Consider the following 19,885-nt stretch of genomic DNA (forward strand, 5'->3'; position numbering starts at 1 on the left):
GACCTGTCGTCCCACCCTGGAAAAGGAATAGTAATTATCCCTCTCTTTGGAGACCAGTGATCTTAACAATTTCATTAAACAGATGAGGCAACTTATTCTGAGGAAAGAATTCCTCTGAATTAAAAAAACAAAAACAAACAACAAACATTTATTAAGTGATTCTTATGTGCCCAGCATTGCGCTAAAGTGCTTTACAATATTAGCTCATTTGATTTTCCTCACAACCATGAGAGGTTGGTGCTATTATCTTCATTTTAAAGTTGAGTAAACTGGGGCAGACTGAGGTTAACTGACTTGCCCTAGGACAAGCAAGCAATAAGAGACTAAGTCCAAATTAGAACTCAGGTTTTCTTGATTCTATGTCCAGCACTCTATCTACTGCAGTTCTCAGATAAACTATAATACATCCCCCAATTAATTTTCCTGTCCTATCTATGTCATAAAAATTTAATTCCAGGAATTTTCAATTCACTTTGATGTAGCTTTTATTCACACATTACTGGTTTAGCAATGGTACTTTGGCAGTGTGAATTTCAAAACTACTCAACCCTATTCAAACCATTCTTTAGAAGATGGGATTTAGCTATTTCCTGATCAATAACAATAGAGATACTTGGAATAACAGAATCAGGTCTTGGAAACTACAATCTCCACCCTACTCAGGGTAACAAAATTTAGGAAGGGCTGCAGGAAAACTCAAGATTTAATTATTTGAGAATATGGCCTTCAACAGATATGTGCAAAAAGGACAGACCTCTGGGCGGTCCTAGGTTAAGCTAGAGCCACCATTGGCACAGGTGAGACACAGGGAAGTGAGGTAGAGGACAGCTCAGGAGTTCTGGGGACTTCCTATGTGGAGGGAGAGAGGTTGTTGGAGCCTGGTGCTTGGAGTGGAGGAGCCCACAGACTGTTTCTCCATTTTGGTCACGTGAGTGATAGGGACTGGTCTCTTTTCTTTGCCTCGGCTATCCAGGGCTTTGGACCTTTGGCTCAGCCTAAGCAGAGTGGGTATTTAAGCCCTATTCCCTTCTCTCCCCTTTCTCTCTCTCTCTCTCTCTCTCTAATACCTTTCTTCCTCCTGTTAGTAATAATAATAAAAAAAAAACTCCAATAAAAGGTTGACTGCTGACTTGAGTTTTCATTTAGGAATTACATAGCTGAATTCCTTGGCGACCTTAAATTAATATATATCAGTCTTTTAAAGTGATTTCCATATCACAGTAGCCATGAAGTAACTTCTCTCTGCAATAATTTGCCATCTCTGTGGAAGTAAATAGGTTTGAACTTACCCTCAACACATATCCTGGATTTGTCAGAACAATTAAAATTTTCAATATACTTTCAACATGACAGGGAAAAAAAACAACAACCCAAAAACCCAAAGTAAAAAAGATCAAACTCACTTTAGTGCTCTTATAGCTATCCAAGTCTCGACCTCAGAAAAATTTCATATGTAATTAGCCCAACTAAGCCTCAGTCTTGGATTGTTTCCACCAATCATTGCCTTTCCTACTTTCCATGTACTGCTGAATGAAAACAGAGAAAATCATGCAACCATTCTGACTCTGTACACCATAAATCTATGTTATACAATTTCAAGTGGACCTTTGCTGCTGCTAGGAAAACCCTCCTTTATCAATTCTAATTCTACTCCCCTAAGTGGCTCTTCCAAACTTTTTCATCCTTCCTCAAATCTCCCATGGCTCTCCCCCTAACCCCACCTTTTCACCTAATAATCTTTCCTCATTTTTTACAGAAAAAAATTGAGGATATTTGCTATGAGTTTCCCCCTTTTTTCCTCTTCCTGATTTTCTATCGCTTAGTTGCCTTCTGAAACTTCTTCCTACTTTACCTCTGGCTCAAATGATCAAATGGCCTTACTTCTTACCAAGGACAACTCCTCTGCTTGTTCAAATGATTTCATTTCATCCCACCTTCTCCAACAGATTGCTCTGTAACCCCCCTTCCACCAGTCTTTCCTACTTTCTCCCTTATCTTAATCTTTCCCTTTCTACTGGCTCATTTTTTTATTATTTACAATGTTTTGTTCATCCTAAAAAAACAGTAACAAAAACAAGCCTTCATCTGTCCATCACTGCTAATTGTTGTTCTATATCTCTTCTGATTTTTGTAGTTAAACTCCTAGAAAAGGCCATCTACATTAGGTGCTTTCATTTCTCTTCTTTTACTCTCTTCTTAACCCCTACAATCTGGCATCCGACTTCATCATTCTGCTTAAACTGTTCTGTATGGAATGTCTAAGAATATTTTAGTTGCCAAATCCAATGGCTTTTTCTCAATCATTCTCATCAACTTATCTGAATCCTTGACACTATTGGTCTCTCCTCTTTGATTTTCTTTTTTTTGCAGATTTCTGGCATACCATTTTCACTTGGTTCTCTTCCTATGTATCTCTTAAATGAAAAAGTTCTAGTCAAGATAGAGACCTTGCTGAGCAATACAGGACAGTTCTCTTAGTCAGCAAATTTAATGTATGTAGAAGCCAATGATCACTTTCCTCAAATTAAAGAAGAGAAATATAGCTTGGTAATAGCAAAGGAACGTTATCAGGATCTGGAACATGTAAAAATATGTGCTGCTGGTACAGTGCAGGTTCTGAGAGGTCTAAGAAAAAGCATTTCAATATTTGCTGATTTTCAGTTCATGCTACAGTTGATTAAAACACCATAGTATGCTTTTAAGTCAATAAAATATCAGGTCCAAATGATACCCATGAACATTTTAGCTAAGACTGACTCCCAATCTATGCTGTTAAGAGAAATCAATTTCCTCAAGAAGCATCAATAATGTAGTAGTCATTCCTGAATCATTTTTACCATTAAAATGATATGCTTTGTGTGAAACATTTTGCCCTTTTCTTCCCTTTAGGTTCTGGATGGCACAAATCATTGCCTGAAGCTGTTTAACAGAGAAAAATCTGTCTGCTCCTTCTTATAAGAAAATGGCTAAATCTTAGATGATAGGAATCATTTCCCTATATCTGCATAAATCCAAAAGACTTTCCTTAGATTTAGGACTAGAGACTTCTAATTCATGGGAGCATTGTAATTTTGTGGGCTGTTTTATTAAATAAATGCATTTACTGTTGAAGGCACCATCACTTTTCCTGTCTCAGGTTCATAATCTCAGCATTATCCTTGAATCCTCACCTTCCTCATTCCTCACATCCAATCAGTTGCCAATCATACCATTTCAACTTTTACAATATTTCTTCCATCTGACCCTTCCTTACCATTCTCTCAGCTACCACCTTAGTTTAGGCTCCTATCACTTCTCACCTGTATTATTGCAATGACCTCTTTAAAACAAAAAGGAAAAAACCCTACCTTTCTGCCCTAAAAGTAGTAAAGGCTAGATGGGTTAAATGACTTGTCCAGGGTCACATAGTTAGGAAGTATCTGAGGCCAGATATAGACCCAGGACCTCTTGTCTCCAGGCCTGGCTTTCTATCCACTGAGCCACCTTGATGTCCCTACAATGGCCTCTTAATTGGCCTAATTTGTTTAGATCTCTCATCATTCTAGTCTATTCTAGATAATACTGGCAAAATTATGTTCCTTAAACACAGATCTGACCATGTAACTCCTTTACACAATCCACTACAGTGGCAGACTCTATTACTATGAGGATATGAGAGAAATTACTCTGTTTACTTGTATAAGGCTAGTCTGGCCCCAGCCTATCTTTTCATCCTCATTGAACTTGACTTTCTCTCCTGTACTCAGCAATCCAGCTAAACTGTTTTTTATTCCTCATTCACCACCCTCCATCTTCTGTCTCTGTGCCTTGGCAAAGAGGCTTTTTCCATGCCTGGAATGTATTCTCTCCTTCCCTCTATAGCTCAAACATCACCTTTTGCATCAAACCTTTCTTGATTCTTCAACAATGATTAACATCCCCCTCCCCAAAACTATTCCATATTATCTTTATCAAAAAAAGTATTCATTAAGAAAACTACTTTGTTTCTTTACAGACACTTCTTATTTCTTCCATTAGAATGTAATGCTATTGCCAATAGGAATGATTTCATTCTTTGTAGTTTTATTTCCAGGGCCTATAGTGCAGTGCTTGGCATATAACAGATAATTTTTTTCTTTTCTAAAACCTTACTCATTGTTGGTGGAATTGTGAACTGATATAATTCTGTAGAGTCATATGGAAACATGCCCAAAGGGCTATAAGACTGTGCATACCCTTTGACCCAATAATATCACTACTGGGTCTTTATTCAAAAAGGATCAGAGGTAAGGGGAAAGAATTTATTTGTAACAAAAATATTTCTAACAGATCTTTTTATAATGGCAAAGAGTTGGAAGCTATAGAGTTGTCCATCACTTGGAGAACAGATGAACAGGTAGTGGTATATGGTTGTAATGGAAATGCACCATAAGGAATGATGAACAGGATGAATTCAGAAAAACCTGGAAAGACTTCTATGAACTGATACAAAGTGAATTGAGCAGAACCAGGGAAACAATGTAAACAGTAACAGAAAAATTATATCACGATCAACTGTGAAGGACTAAACTACTATCAGCAAAGCAAGTCTCCAAGATAATCACAAGGGACTCATAATGAAAAATGCTATCTACAGCCAAAGAGGGAACTGTCTGACTGCAGATCAAAGCATGCCATCTTCTACTTTATTTCTTTCATTAGTTTTTAATTGTATGTGTAATATGTGTCTTCTATCATTACATGAACAATACATATTGTGTGAAAGCACTGGTACAATCTATATCTGACTATCACCTCAGGAGGGGAAGGGAGAGAGGGAGAAAATCTGAATCCTAAAAGGTCATAAAACAATTGTCAAAAATTGTTTCTACATTTAACTGAAAAACTAAACCAAACCAAAAACACTTATCTTTTGTCTTAAATCAATACCAAGTATTAGTTTCAAGGAAGAAGAGCAGTAAGGAATAGGCAATTGGGGTTTAGTGACTTGGATGGGGTCATACAGCTAGGAAGTGTCTAAGGTCAAATTTGAACCCAGGACCTCCAGTCTCTATGACTAGTTTTCTATCTACTGAGACACCCAGCTGCCCCTTTACAACAGACACTTAATTAATACTTGATTGATTTATTATTCCCAAGAAGAAAAATATTTAAGTTTAAGTATCTGTGTTTTCTTGTTGCTTTTCTTAACCATCTGTCTATAGACCCTTGTTTTTTCTACAGAGTGACTTGGTACTCAACATCAGAAATAGTTAACATTTATATAGTGCTTAGAAGATAGTAAAGTACTTTACAAATATTGCTTCAATTTGTCCTCACAACAAACCTGGGAGGTAGTGCTATTATTATCTTCATTTTATAGGTGAAGAAGCTAAGACAGAGAGAGGTTGCAACTTGCCAAGGATTAATCAATCACTAGTAAATAGTAAGTGTCCATTCTGTCAGGTACTGTGCTAAGCATTAGGGATAAAAAAAAAAAGTGACAAGAGTCAGTCCTTGCCATTAAAGACTTAACGATCTAATGGGGGAAGAAACAATATATACAGACAAGCTGTATCCAGGTTAAATAGGAAATAATAAAATATGGAAGGCACTAGAATTAAGAGGGGTTGGAAAAGGCTTCCTGTGGATAATGAGATTTTAGTTGGGACTTGAAAGTGGCCAGAGAAGATGATAAGCAGAGATGAGGAGGGAAAACATTTCAGACATGGAAGACTGCCATTAGGAAATGAGACAACAGGAAAGGAGAGATTGAAAATACATGAGAGTGTAGGGATGACAAAGAGAGTCCATCTGCTGGAAAAGATGGGATGGAATGGGATCACTTGTATAAGTACAGGGATTAGTCTTGGAAAGGAATCAGGTCATTTCATCATATGATACAGATGTAAAGGATGAGAGAGAGAGGCAAAAGGCACCAAGTGATGGAATAAGTAGGAGTTTGTAGCAAATGGCTTCAATTTTTTCTGTAAAGTATGCGGTAAGGTTCTCAGCTGAGAAGGTGGTGTAGGGGGAGCCATGGGAGATTTGAGAAAGGATGAAAAAGTTGCTATGGAGAGTGGGAAAGTGAGCTAATAAGTTCTCTGAAGCCACACATGAACTCAAGTCTTCTGGACTCCATCCAAGTCTAGAGTTGTGGATCCACCTTACCACCAAGCAGCAGATAATCAGAAGTTAATGCTGTTGAGGGAAAACTGGAGCTGTGGTGTTATAAAGTATGAACTAGAAGATAATATTTGGAAAATAAAGGCGATCACATATGAGCTATATCAAATTCCCTCTTCTATGTCTCAACACTTCTGAATGTTCACCTATTCTCCCTCTCCCTGTCTTTCTCAGAATAGCTAGGGTTTTTTTTTTTTCCTGGTCAAAACTAATCCTTCCACTAGTATTTTCCTCTCAGCTTTCCCTTTATCTTGTGCCATTGTGCAATTTTCCTCTCATTCTTTCTTGAATCTTCAATCTCTCCCTTTCCATAGGCTCCTTCCCCTGTCATTTTTATATGCTGAAGTGTGCCTATTCTTCCTCCTGCAAAAAAAGGTGGAATTGTGGAGGTGGAAGACAGCATGCCATCAGACTTGAGTGATGTGCTGGTTACTTTTCCTAAACTGCTCCCCCTGCCTTCTTTCTTATTCAAATGGATTGCTTTTTAGGTGGCAGAGGGGGAGGGATATACTGAGAAATGAAGATGAGGTTAAAAAAATCAGTTAACAATAAAAATCTTCCCTAGACCCAGTCAGCTCTTTCTTGCTACTGAAATTCCTTGTTTTCTTCCCTTCACAGTGATGCTCTTTCATCATGATATTCGTTAGTTAACATCTTACAATCTTGTTTCCATCCTTACCACCTTCCTGAACTTGCCTTCTCAAAGGTCACTAATCAACTCAATCTGGAAATCCAAAATCCTTTTCTCCTTCCTCATTTCCTTTGACCTTTCTGTAGCATTCAATTTTGTCAACCCTGTTTTAAACTGTTCCTCCCCCCCACCCCACGACACCATAGCTTTCCTCATCCTATCTAACAGAGTTCTAACTGCTGACAACTCTGCTTCTACAAATGTCACTACCATCCTTGGTCATAAAAGCTTGAAAACTTTTTTTTTTAAACACTTACCTTCTGCCTTAGAATTAACACTATGTATTGGTTTCAAGGCAGAAGAGCAGTAAGGGCTAGGCAATGGGGGTTAAGTGTGACCTGCCCAGGGTCACATAGCTAGTTAGTACCTGAGGTCAAATTTGAACCCAGGACCTCCCATCTCTAGACCTGGCTCTCAATCCATTGAGCTACCCAGCTGTGCCCCAAAGCTGACAAATTTAAAGAGTCGCAGTCTTATTCTTCCTACCTCCAAAAGATCTTTTGCATGTCTCCCTCTCTCTGTTATGAGTAGATACCAATTCAGGTCTCCTCCCTCTTGCTTAAGACTATAACCAAGTCTTCTTACCTTTTTTCTCTTCCCTCTTCAATCTATTCTATATACCTCTAATAGATTAATATTTAGCATAATTTGTACAAAATCCTTCAATGGATTTCCATTAGCTTTGAGATAAAATTCATAACCTTAGGTACATAAGGCTCTCAATATCTTGGCTCCAATTTTTCTTACCTCTTACTATTCCCTTTCATGTACTCTCCATGAGGATTATTCACTGTTTATCAGATTAATATGGCATTTTTCTGCCTCAGTGACTTTGCTCACACCAGTATCCACTTGGAATGCTAATCCTCCTGGAGTTTGCCAAACCATTTCATCAAGTTGCAACTTAAAAGCTTCTTCATGATGTTTTCTGATTCCAAAAGCTGGAAGGACTCTTTCTCTTCTCCAGAGCATATTATAGTTTTCTTTTTGCAATTTCATATTCTATACCTTATGTTAAAAGCAAGCAGAGGACAAAGCTTTTCAACTAGACAAAAGGTTCCATAAAGGCAGGGACTCTACATTATACATAGCACCTTGTGAAATAAGTATCTCTAAATGAATTAATAAAAAAAAATGTGATGATTAAAAATACTAGAGGGAGGGGGCAGCTGGGTAGCTCAGTGGATTGAGAACCAGGCCTAGAGATGGGAGGTCCTAGGTTCAAATCCGGCCTCAGCCACTTCCTAGCTGTGTGACCCTGGGCAAGTCACTTGACCCCCATTGCCTACCCTTACCACTCTTCTGCCTTGGAGCCAATACACAGTATTGGTAAATATAAAAAAAGACCAATCAGCAACTATTAAGTACTTACTATATACCAGGCACTAGGCTATGTACTGAGGATACAACTACAATTAATGAGAGAATCCTTACTTGAAGAAGTTTATTCTGACTCAGGGAGGCAAGTACATACATACAAAGTATACAAAGAATAAATGCAAATAAATAATAATTTAAGAATAAGATAGTGTGGGAAGGAGTGCCTTGGAATTTGAGGGGGCCTAGAACAACTTCATTTAGAAAGTGGCATGGCTATGGAGACAGCAGAGGGAAGGTCATACAAGAAGAACAGAGAGAAGGCCCTTTTAGCTAGATCACTGAGGGCAGGAGGCAGAATAATGTACAATGAGGCTGGAAAGAGGTTTGGCCTTAGGAAGGGGAGGGAGGGAGGGAGGGAGGGGGGAGGGGGGAGGGGGAGGGGGGAGGGGGAGAGGGAGCGAGAGAGAGAGAGAGCGAGAGAGAGAGAGAGAGAGAGAGAGAGAGAGAGAGAGAGAGAGAGAGAGAGAGAGAGAGAGAGAGAGAAAGAATTTCTCTTTGAGCTAAGAGGCAACATGGAGCCACAGGAGTTGACTGAGGAGTAACATGATCATGTCTGGAAACAGTAACAAAGTACACTTCTGGAAAATCACTTTGGTTGATGTGTAGAGAATGGTCTGGAGAGACTGAGTTAGAGACCAACCATAACTTATACAAGTGGGGATGAGGGCCTAAACTAGGTATGTGAGTGAAGAAAAGTGGTTAAATTGGAGAAATATTATGGAGATTGAACCAGAATGATTTGGCAACTGAGTGGTTCTGTAGCATGAGGCAGGAGTGAGAAATTGAGGATAATATCCAGGTGAGGAACCTGTGAAGATGAAAAGAGAATGTCTCCGCATTGTTACTTCAGTTTAATCATAAATGAGTAGCTTCAAACATTTGATATATCAATATCTCCTAGAAGATCAAAGGGAAAAGGGCAGGGAACCTGAAAACATACCAACATGTATAAACCTTAAAATTTCTTAGACTTATAAATGTTGGAAATTTCACCATTGGGAAATTTCATACTTGAAAAATTTCCTACTGATAGTCTATTGGAATGTGAACCCCTTTGGCATGGGAGGTTCCTCCTCCTCCCTTCTTAAGATTACTTTAGGACAGAAACCTTTTGCTGAACAATGGAAAGGGCTTTGACCTATGCTTAAGCATAGAACAGGAAGTTCTTTGAGTCATGATTGATTTTAGAATTGATACAATAGAGATACTTGGAATGACAGAACCAGGTCTTAGAACTTACAATCTCCACCCTACTCAGTCCTAACAGGATTTAGGAAGGGCTGCAGCATAGATCAAAATTTAATTATTTGAGAATATGACCTTCAACAGACATGTGCAAAGGGGCAGACCTCTGGGCGGTCCTGGGTTAACCTAGAGCCACCATTGGCACAGGGAAGACATGGACAGTGATTGGTAGATGTGAGAACTGAGGGGAGGGAACTGAGATGGTGTCCTTAAAGATAGCGGGGTCCGAGGACTGAAGGTGGTTGGAGAGGTTTTGCTCTGAGAGGTTGTGCTCTGAAGGAAGCTGGAGGTGGAGGCCCCTGAGACTGTTTCTCCATTTTGGTCACATGAGTGATAGAGACTGATCTCTTTTCTTTGCCTCAGCTATCTAAGGGCTTGGGCCTTTTGGCCCAGCCTAAACAGAGGGGGTATTTAAGCCCTATTCCTCCCCCCCCCCCTCTCTCTCATACCTTTCTTCCTCCTGTTTGTAATTAAACTCCATAAAAGGTTGACTGCTGACTTGAGTTTTCAATAAGGAATTACATAGCTGAATTCCTTGGCGACCTTAAATTAATATATATCAGTCTTTTAAAGTGATTTCCTTGTCACACATGACACTTATAATACAAAATGGATTTTTATGTATTCTGGGCCAGTACAACAGAAGACCTACCATATTTGGAAAATGAAACCCAGAATGACATACTCTTCAAGGGAAAGCCCAAGTATCAAAGAAAAAAGATGTACATTCAACAAAAGGGAGACATTTGAGGCTAACTGAAAAACAGACAGACATAAACACAATATTTGGCATTTGAACAGTCTAAACAACAGAAAGACTAGAAAAGTAAATAAGTATAATCAAGGAAATAATAAGTAATGAAATACATTACTCTTTTTCTAGAGATTATTTTATTTTTTTAAAAGAGTGAGAGAAAAACTAGTCCCTGGGGTAAACAGAACAACAACAAAAAAGAGCATTATTAAGCTCTTTTTAAAAAATACATTAAAGGAGAAAGGTAAAAATGGAATTTAAAGAAATACAAGTGAAAGTGGAAAAGTAGGCCTGAAGCACTACAGCCTAAACCCTAATGTACATCTCACCCCTTTCTCCCATAAATGAATCAATGCATTCTGTGGGGCAAAACTATATAATTGGAAGATATATGAATTAGGAGAGGGGGAAGTAAAAGACAGAAGAAAATGTAATATATACTTTAATTAATTACACTAGTGAACAACAAGAGGAAGAAAATTCCTATAGTATCCCTAAAGACAAGGAGCTACAGGAAGATGGGAGATGTGGGAGAAAGGAAAGATTGAAATGAAAAGAGGAGGTCTAGGAACAGGAGGATCTGAAAAGGAATCCTATTGAAGAGCACCCCCATAGGAAAGCAATATATACTTGGAAGGAGAAAGGGACCTTACAATGAGTTTAATTTGAGGAAGTTAAAGGGAATTTTCTGAGAAATTTGTTTCTTCACGAATAACATCTTGACTTGAGAGAAGGGAAACTCGGAGATAAGACAGCATGGCAAATGAGAAAGAGAATGATTATAGGGACAACAAGCAAGAGTTAGAACTGGTAGATTTGAGAGACCCCCCCCCCCACTTCCCAAAAAATTCATACTAAAAGCAAAGATAACCAAGGAAAATGCATTATGATTAAAGGAACCATAGACAAAGAAAGAAATATGAATATTAAACTTAAATGTGCCAAATGACCTAGTATTTAAATAAAGAAAAGATTTTACTAAATTAAAAAAAAAAGAGAGAGAGAAACAAGTAACACTAGGGCAGCATTGGCAAACATTTTCAAGATTATGTGCCTGAAGTGAAACTTCAAGCTGCCAGTGAGCCCCCTGCATTATGTAAGAAAGTGGAGGAGGAAGTTGCTCGCAATGGGCACTGGACAGAGAGGCAGGGCATGCAAAAAATGTACTCCATGCTGTGGAGAGGGGGAAGGGAGAAATCCTCCCCATGCACCGGAGCCACAACTTCAACAATATGGACCTAGGGTATTTCATTATTTTTCTCAGTCAGACAAATCTAATGTAAAAACAAGCAAAAAGGAAAACAAAGAATAGATTGTTAAAGAAAAATTGTTGGGAGGATTTAGATCTAAAAAACTTATACTAACTTCTAAATGGGGCCACTAAAGAATATACATATTTCTCAATACCACATAGTAGTTGAAAAAAAAAATCACATATTAGGGCATAGAGAAAGGCAAAGAAAAAGGTAGAAATGCCAAACATATCTTTACCAACCATAATGCAGAAAAAGTTGTAATCAATTAAAAAAACACAAATAAAAGATAATTGGAATCCTAAATAGCAAGTGGGTTATATTTAATTGTTGTATATATCATATCTATATTCTTTATCTTCCTAAAAGATCTTCCGAGATTCTGTACTAGGGTTTTCAGAATCTGTTTTGTTTCAGCTAGGCCAGAATGATTTGGAGGCAGGGGTTAAGGGAGCAAGGTTACTTTCTTCCCTGCACAGGTAAGGACTTAAAAAAAAATAACTTTGCTGAAAAGGCAACTTTAAGGCAGATAACACTTCTAAGGATAAGTGAAAAATAAATTCTAGGAAAGCAAATTATATAAAATTGGCACAACATAATAAGTGAGAGTAAATGGAGATTTCCCTATGAAAAGAACTTTTTAAAAAAATTAACCAAACTCTAAAATGGAAGAAGTGAACCCACATAAGGAACTATGAATGGCAATATTCTTATAAAAAAGACAGTTCTGTTTAGAGTATTTTCACAGCAAAAACATCAAATAATAATAGTATTATTAAATATTAATATTTGAGAATAGCAAATGTGGTTTAAATTTTCTTCTCTTATTGAGGCAATACTATTTTAAAATGTTTTAATGCAATTACAAATATATTAGAAGGGTAATAAGTTCAATTTGTCTCCTACATCATGGTGCTGGTTAACAAAAATTAAAACAAAACAAAAAACTAATGGAAGAGGTCTCAGAATACAATGAGGAAAAGAAATTCACAATTCTGAAGCTTAGTCTCATGCATTTTTAATCCTATATGTACTCTATTAGATTAGGTCAAGTAAGTTTCATTATGATACATTTCTCTCTGTCAGAGTATGTGCTAAAATTGGATTGATACAAAGATCTGATTATCCGCCACATGTAAATTGGTAGACTATCCTTTACTGGTAAACAATCACTCCCAAACAGCTAACAATATTTCTTTTTTTGTTTTATTTTGTTTTTGTTTTTGTTTATTGAAGCCCTTACCTTCAGTCTTGGAGTCAATTACTGTGTACTGGCTCCAAGGCAGAAAAACAGTAAGGGCTGGACAATGGGGGTTAAGTGACTTGTCCAGGGTCACATAGCTGGGAAGTGTCTGAGGCCAGATTTGAACCTAGGACCTCCCATCTAGGCCTGGCTCTCAATCCACTGAGCTACCCAGCTGCCCCCTAACGATATTTCTTGATCTCTCTCTGGAGCACCTATTTCCTTTTTCAGGCTCATTGTTCTTCTCTTGCCTCTAAAATATGGGCAGCTTCAGTCCCTTCCTCTTCTCTCTCTAAAATTTCCTCTTTGGCGATATAATATCTACTCCCCTGGATTCCATAATTACCTTTACAAGTTGACTTCCAAATCTCTATCTTTGCCTCTAAATGAAACTTACAACTACAGTTGTGTATTTCTTCCCCTCACCCACAACTGTGAATCTACATACTTGCTGGACATCTGTACCTGAATTTTTTTAATAGTACCTCACATTCAGAATAGTCAAAACCAAGATCATCATCATCCCTCCAAAAATTATTCCTTGTGACTTCTTTTGCTTTTGTAGAAGAGATGACCACCCTTGTAGTCACCTAAGCTTGTCACCTTAGGGTCATCTTTTATCCTTCCTTTTCCCTCACTTCAAATATTCTATCAATTATTAGGTTCTATAAATTCTACTCCCACAAAACCTCTCAACTTCTTCCTTTTTAAAAATGTTTTGTTGATGCTCTATTCTTTTTTTCATATCACTGCCACTTCTTGATGATTCTTCTGGCCTCCAACAGAATTCTTGTAATAAACAAGTACAGTCAAGCAAAATAATAGAATACAAAACTTAATACACTGGCCATATATGAAAATCCATCATCTTCCATTCTCCACTTTTAATTTATCATACCTCTCTTCTGGGAGGCAGAAGACATGCTTCACTATCAGTTTTCATGTCTTTTCATGTGCCTGCCTTTACATTTATGTCATCTGTGGTAATTGTGTAACTTGTTTTGATTCTTCTTATTTTGCTCTGCATCATTTCACTGAAGTATTCCAAAATTTTTCAGAATTCTTTGTTATTATAATATTATATAACCCGAACACATCACAATTTGTTCAGTCATTTCCCAAACAATGAGCATTCATTTTACTTAAAAAGTTTCCTATCAAGAAAAGTACAGCTATAAATATTTTTGGATATTTGAGACCTTTTCCTCTTGCTTTTCCTTACTAAGTTATATGTCTAGTCACAGTAACAATGGGTCAAAAGTGTTCACTTTAGTGACATTTAGTATAATTTCAAATCATTTTCTAAAATGGTCATACCACTTCACAGCTCCACCCACAGTTCATTTGTATTTTCTGAAAGTTTGTTTAACATTCACATTTTTGTCTTTTGTCTTCTTTTTCAATCTGAGCCCCCTTTCCATTCCCAACTCCAACCACCCAAATACAGATTTTCATCTATTTTTTTTTAACCCTTACTTTTTGTCTTAGTAACAATTCTTTTTTTTTTCTTTTTTAAACACTTACCTTCCATCTTGGAATCAATACTATGTATTGGTTCCAAGGCAGAAAAGCGGTCAGGGCTAGGTAATGGGGGTTAAATGACTTGCCCAGAGTCACACAGCTAGGAAATGTTGAGGCCACATTTGAACCTAGGACCTCCCGTCTCTAGGCCTGGCTCTCAATCCACTGAGCCACCCAGCTGCACCCAGTAACAATTCTAAGACAGAAGGGCAAGGGCTTGGCAATTGGGGTTGTGACCTGCCCAGGGTCACAAAGCTAGGAAGTGTCTGAGGTCACATTTGAAACCAGATCCTCTGAACTCCAGGCCTGGCATTTTATTTCTTGTGCCACCTAGCTGCCTGGCTCTTCCATCTACTCTTCAATTATAATAGTTTTTTAATAGCTATACCTTCCTCCATGATTTCTTCTCTCTAATTTTATCTTCAAACCTCTTGGTTAAGAAGTCATTTTGTTCACATCATTCTTCTTTCAGGGTGTCTTTTCACTGTCTTCTGAATTAAGTATAATTGTTGGATGCTAGTATTCAAGATTTCTCTCTACAGTCTAGCTCTAATATACCTCTCTAATCTTATATCATATTATTCTCCTTCACATTCTACCACTGTTCTCTGTCTCTCATTTTTATCCTTCTCTCTGTTGTCTTCATGCCTGGAATATAATTCCTCTCCACCATTCCTTTAAAGTCCAACTCAGGTGCCCATTCTTTTACCTTGATATCTGAAATGATCTTTTCCTCCTTAAATTTCTCATGGCATTTTACCTAGACTTTTCCCTTTGCTTGAGTCATAATTATTTGGATTTGTCCCCTAAAATTTTTTAAAGTTCTTTGAGAATGAAGTCTGTGGCATACTGTCCAATGCTTAGTACAGTAAATATAATAGGTTCTTAAAACATAGTAGGCCCTTAATTAACATTGGAAAAAATCAGTTGAATTGAACCGACATTATAGCATTTTATTATTCTCTTGTTCTACTTTGCCCATCTTTGTGTCATAGCTGGTATTAAAGTTATTGGGGTACATGCTTTACATTTCCTATTAGATGGAAAACTACATGAAAGTAGGGACCAAGGTCTCATGGAGGAGGCTTTTTAGAAACAGATTAAACCTGTCTAACTTGGTCTCTCTAGTGTGTGTGTGTGTGGGTACTTATTAAATTCTTGTAGGCTTTCTAGATTTGTAGATAAATGAAATAGCATTAATTTGTATTACAAACTTCAGCAAAGCAGCTGACAAAGACTCTCATCTATCCTTGTGGAGAAGATTGTGAAAAATAAGTTACATGGTAATATGGTTCAGTAGATTTGGAACCACTTGAATAATAAGATTTAAAGAGAAGTCACTGTAGATTAATCCAGAGGGAAGTCTCTAGTGGAATATCCCAGATATATATTTTTTGGCTCTTTTCTATTTAACATTTTAAATAATAACTAGAAAAAAGGGATAGATATCATAAGTATAAAATGTGCAAGTAACACAAAACTTGAAGGGATAGCTAATACTAGATAATGAAGAATCAAAATCTTTAAGGATCTCATTGGCCTAGAACAATAGGTCAAATATATGGTGGTAAGAATAAATGGTGTTTTATAATTAGGGGGGAAAAAATCAATTGCCTAAGTACAGAATGGGGAGGGATAGCCATAGCTACTTAATAGTTTGAGGACCAAAAATTCAATATGAATCAACACTATGATATGTCAACCACAAAAGCTAATTTAATTTTTGGCTAAATTAAAAGAATAAGTGTCTATAAGAATAAAGGCATTAAGTCCCACTTCATCTGGAATACTGTGAATTTTAGATTTTCTATGACCTGACTAGTTTTAAAAATCCTAACAAACAGGAATGTGAACACCCCTACTTAAGGATTAAGTGTAGAGGAGGATGGCCTATGACAGACATGCTAGCAAGAGAAATCAGAAACAACTGACAGACCCCCTGGGCTGTCCTAAGTCAAGCGTAAGCTACCATTGGTACATGTGAGATGCAGGAAGTGATGTAAAAAACGGTCTATATATTTCGTGGCTCTTGCTCTCTCTGCTCTCTTTGGCGGTGGAGGCATTGAGCTCTGGGTCTCTCTCTGGGTCTTTCTCAGAGACGTGGCTCTGGCTCTTTGTGCTGGGTGGCGTTTTGGCGTGTTGGCCTGTTGGTGTGGTCAGCTGAGGTGTCTTCCCTGAGCTCTCTTGGAGTTTAGGTTGACTCTTTTTTTCCCCTTTACCTCCTAAAAGCACTATCCTCTTATCCTTAGGAGGCCCCTCATCTCGGAGTAGACCTCATGACTGGAAGCTGAGCTAGTTTTAATCTTGGAGGAGGCCTCGTGGCTGAGGTCTCTGAACTTCCCTTGGTTGAGGCTGGGCTGGAGAAATCTTATACCCTTTTCTCTCTCTTCTTCTTAATTCCTTCCCTCTATATGAATTAAACCACCATGAAATTCCCAAACTGACTTGAGTATTTTTATTGGGATTTTAATGAATCCCTGGTGACCACTAGTAATATACATTAGTCAAAAAACCCTAAATTTACCCCTTACAATACTGTGTCTAGTTCTAAGAACTATACTTGGTGAAGTATTGATAAATTTATAAATTGGAGTATTTTCAGAGGAAAGTGACCAAGACAGTGAAGTGACTGGAGGTTACTTCATGAAAATCATTTGAAAGAACTGGGAAATACCTGACCTAGAGAAGTTCTAGAAAACTTATGAAGATTATGTTATCTATCTTCAAGTATTTCAAGTGTTGTCATGTATAATAGTGATCAGATCTGTTCTGCCTGGCCCCAGATGACAGAACTAGCAGCAGTGGGTCAATATAGTAGGAGGCAGATAATTCAAAGAAAAATTTCCTAATAATCAAAATGATCAAAATGTGTTTTTGTTTTTGTTTTTGAGAGGTTCCCCTTATTGGAGGTCTTCAAATAAAGACTGAAGACAGTTGGTAAGAAATGATTTGGGGTAAGGGCTAGATGATAATTCTCCTCCAACTTGAGATTCAATGATTATTCATGTATCCCCCATAAGGCCCAGCATATTTCCCTGTATACAAAAGAGGCACTCAAAAATATTACATGGACAAATAAAAATAAATACAGCTGCCTAATGCAATTGTTCTTTCTCTACACTCATCCGATGAGTCTAGTGGTTCTCTACAAATCTACTTGCCTTTCATTTTCCTCCTTTACCTGGATGTTTTCCTCTTTTTTTTTCCTGGCATTCTAAATACAATACTTTATAATTATATAAGCTTTTACATCTATTATCTCATGTCCCTTGTATTCTTCAACTTAGAAGACATATCTCTTCTACAAAGTCATTCCTGATTAAACCTAACCTGGCTTATTCCTCCTTTTTCTTAACCTCTCAACTTACATAATTGCTTTTAATTGATTTGAATTCATTCATTCATGAAATTTAGCATCTGTTCTTCCTCATTTGCAGAAAAACTGTGCTGGACTCTTAGGGTGATTAAATGATAAAGTTGCATGAAAGGCATTTATACTTGATAGAAATAAAGCATTTTAGAAGCATTAGAGTTGGAAAGAACCTTAGAAATTATCTTCAATAACATGGGGTCTACAGGTATTATCCTTATTTATATATCCTCATTTTAATTATGCACATACAAGTTAAGTGACTTACTTATAGTCATAACTCAAATGTTTACATTACTTTTAAAGTATTTTTCAACTGTAATATTTTCTTCTTACTAGATTGCTACTTCTCAAAAGCAGAGATTCTTAGAATTCCTGAATATTAGTGCTAGAAGGAAATTTATATCAATATCATAAAAAGTAGAGCATTGTTAAAGATAATGGAGACAAGGTGTGATATATCTAAAGCTGCTCTTCCCATCTCATTCTTCCACCTCCACATCTCATCAGACATATCCTTCCTTGTACTCAACCAAGTTGCTATCATGAAACTAAAAGTTGGTAATAAAGACATTCAGGCCTGCACCAGTCTTCTTTCTGAGTGCCTTCAACATTGAGCATGTATAGATAGAAAAAAGAAAATGCCTCCCTTTCAGGACTATACCTTCAATTGGAAGTAGATTACGCAGAATTTTGCCTTCAACACACTACCATTTATGTTAGCACCAAAATCACATTTTCTTTGCTTTTAATTATATATAACATCAAGTATGAACAAAGAAAATATGCTTAGAGTCCATTTGCTAATTGTCTTTGGTCAGGAAACAGAATTACTCCTTCTTTATAACTGAAGATATAACACAGCATATGTGAATTACTGTGGAAAGCATTTAGTACTGTATAGAGCAGACTGCAAACAAGTTACCTGCTATTTTGATATTCATATTGTTATCTAGCAGTAGATTTTCAGCCTTGAGATCTCGGTGTACAATCTTCCGACTATGACAGTAATCTACTGCAGACAGGATTTGCCAGAATTTTCGCCTTGCCTCAGACTCACTCAACCGGCCATGATTTGCAAGGTAATCTGTTAGAAGAGAAAGGTTTTGAGTTATTAGCCAAAGTAATATAGCTCTAATATTAAAGATTTTTCTCCTTAGAACTTTGTGTTCAATCAATTCAGAATTGTTTACAATTAACATTCTCTTTTCCCAATCTGTTACCCTTTTGGAATTGTCAGTCAAAATTTTTTTTCTTTGGGGGTGGGGGGTCCAGATATTTGGTGAAAACCTGAAATCAGACAATAATAAGTAATATATTCTTTTAGGATAGTTCACATACTCTTTCACATCCGAACACAGTATTTAGCTTTCTGATGAAAATTTTTAAGGATTTTTTTTTTTTACAGAAAACTACAAGTTAGCAGAAGGGAAGGAAAATTAATAGACAACCAATGCTTAGATACTATTAGACAAAGAATATCTTTTAAACTACAAGTTATTAACCTGATTTTCTTAGAATAATATTTTAAGTGCATAAAATACATAGGATTAAAAAGAAGACCAACTACATTGAAAGACAGTTATCAAAACATTTTTAAAACACAAATTCATAGATACTATGTTAAGAACCCTTGGCTTAAGCATACTTTTAAAAAAATTTTATCTGTTACCTAGAAGGAAATAATTCATATATTTAATTATATATTTTAAAGGAACAATTATGACGTCTCCCCACATAAATGCAAGGGCATATTAAGTATACTCATACACTCTAAACCCATTATACATTTGCTACATCATTCATTAATTCATTCATCAAATTGAGTATATAGTATATGCAAATCATTCTACTGGACACTAAAGAAGAGAAAGATGTAAAGGGATTGGGATATATGGTTTCTAAAATATCTTCTAGCTTGTGAATATAGGATTAACTCTCCCCTTGCCTATTTTTAGCTAACCAAATCAAGAACTTAAAGTACCTCTACTTGACACTAAGTAAGAGAGTTCACAAGTCACTTACTAGAGTAAGCTCACACCTCCAAAGGTCACTGCTCCCTCCTTGGGCAGTGCTAGGGCTAGTGCATTGTGTAAAAACTCCTGTAAAGTGGAGAGAGACAGGAAGTGACGTTGAGAGAACTACTTTAAAAGGTCAGTCCAAAGATTCAGTCACTCTCTCTTCATCGGTGAACTGGACTGGCTTGGAGGAGACCTTTTCTTTGGGTCCTGCGTTGGCTTCTGGTGGTGAGTGGAGTGATTCCTTCCTTGTTTTTTTAGTGAGG

The 19,885-nt window shown here is 37.0% G+C and overlaps 1 protein-coding gene across 2 annotated transcripts in view; it reads right to left on the reverse strand.

Moving 5' to 3' along the window:
• Positions 1-19,885, reverse strand: part of SIK2 (salt inducible kinase 2) — a 167,315-nt gene that overhangs the window by 38,712 nt on the left and 108,718 nt on the right. For both annotated transcript variants that reach the window (XM_001371286.4, XM_056794415.1), the window contains one exon: positions 18,527-18,688. In XM_001371286.4, coding sequence (XP_001371323.1) covers positions 18,527-18,688 — 162 coding nt within the window. The remainder of the gene's footprint in view (positions 1-18,526; positions 18,689-19,885) is intronic.

Source organism: Monodelphis domestica, chromosome 4, assembly GCF_027887165.1.
Source record: "Monodelphis domestica isolate mMonDom1 chromosome 4, mMonDom1.pri, whole genome shotgun sequence".
NCBI lineage: Eukaryota > Metazoa > Chordata > Mammalia > Didelphimorphia > Didelphidae > Monodelphis > Monodelphis domestica.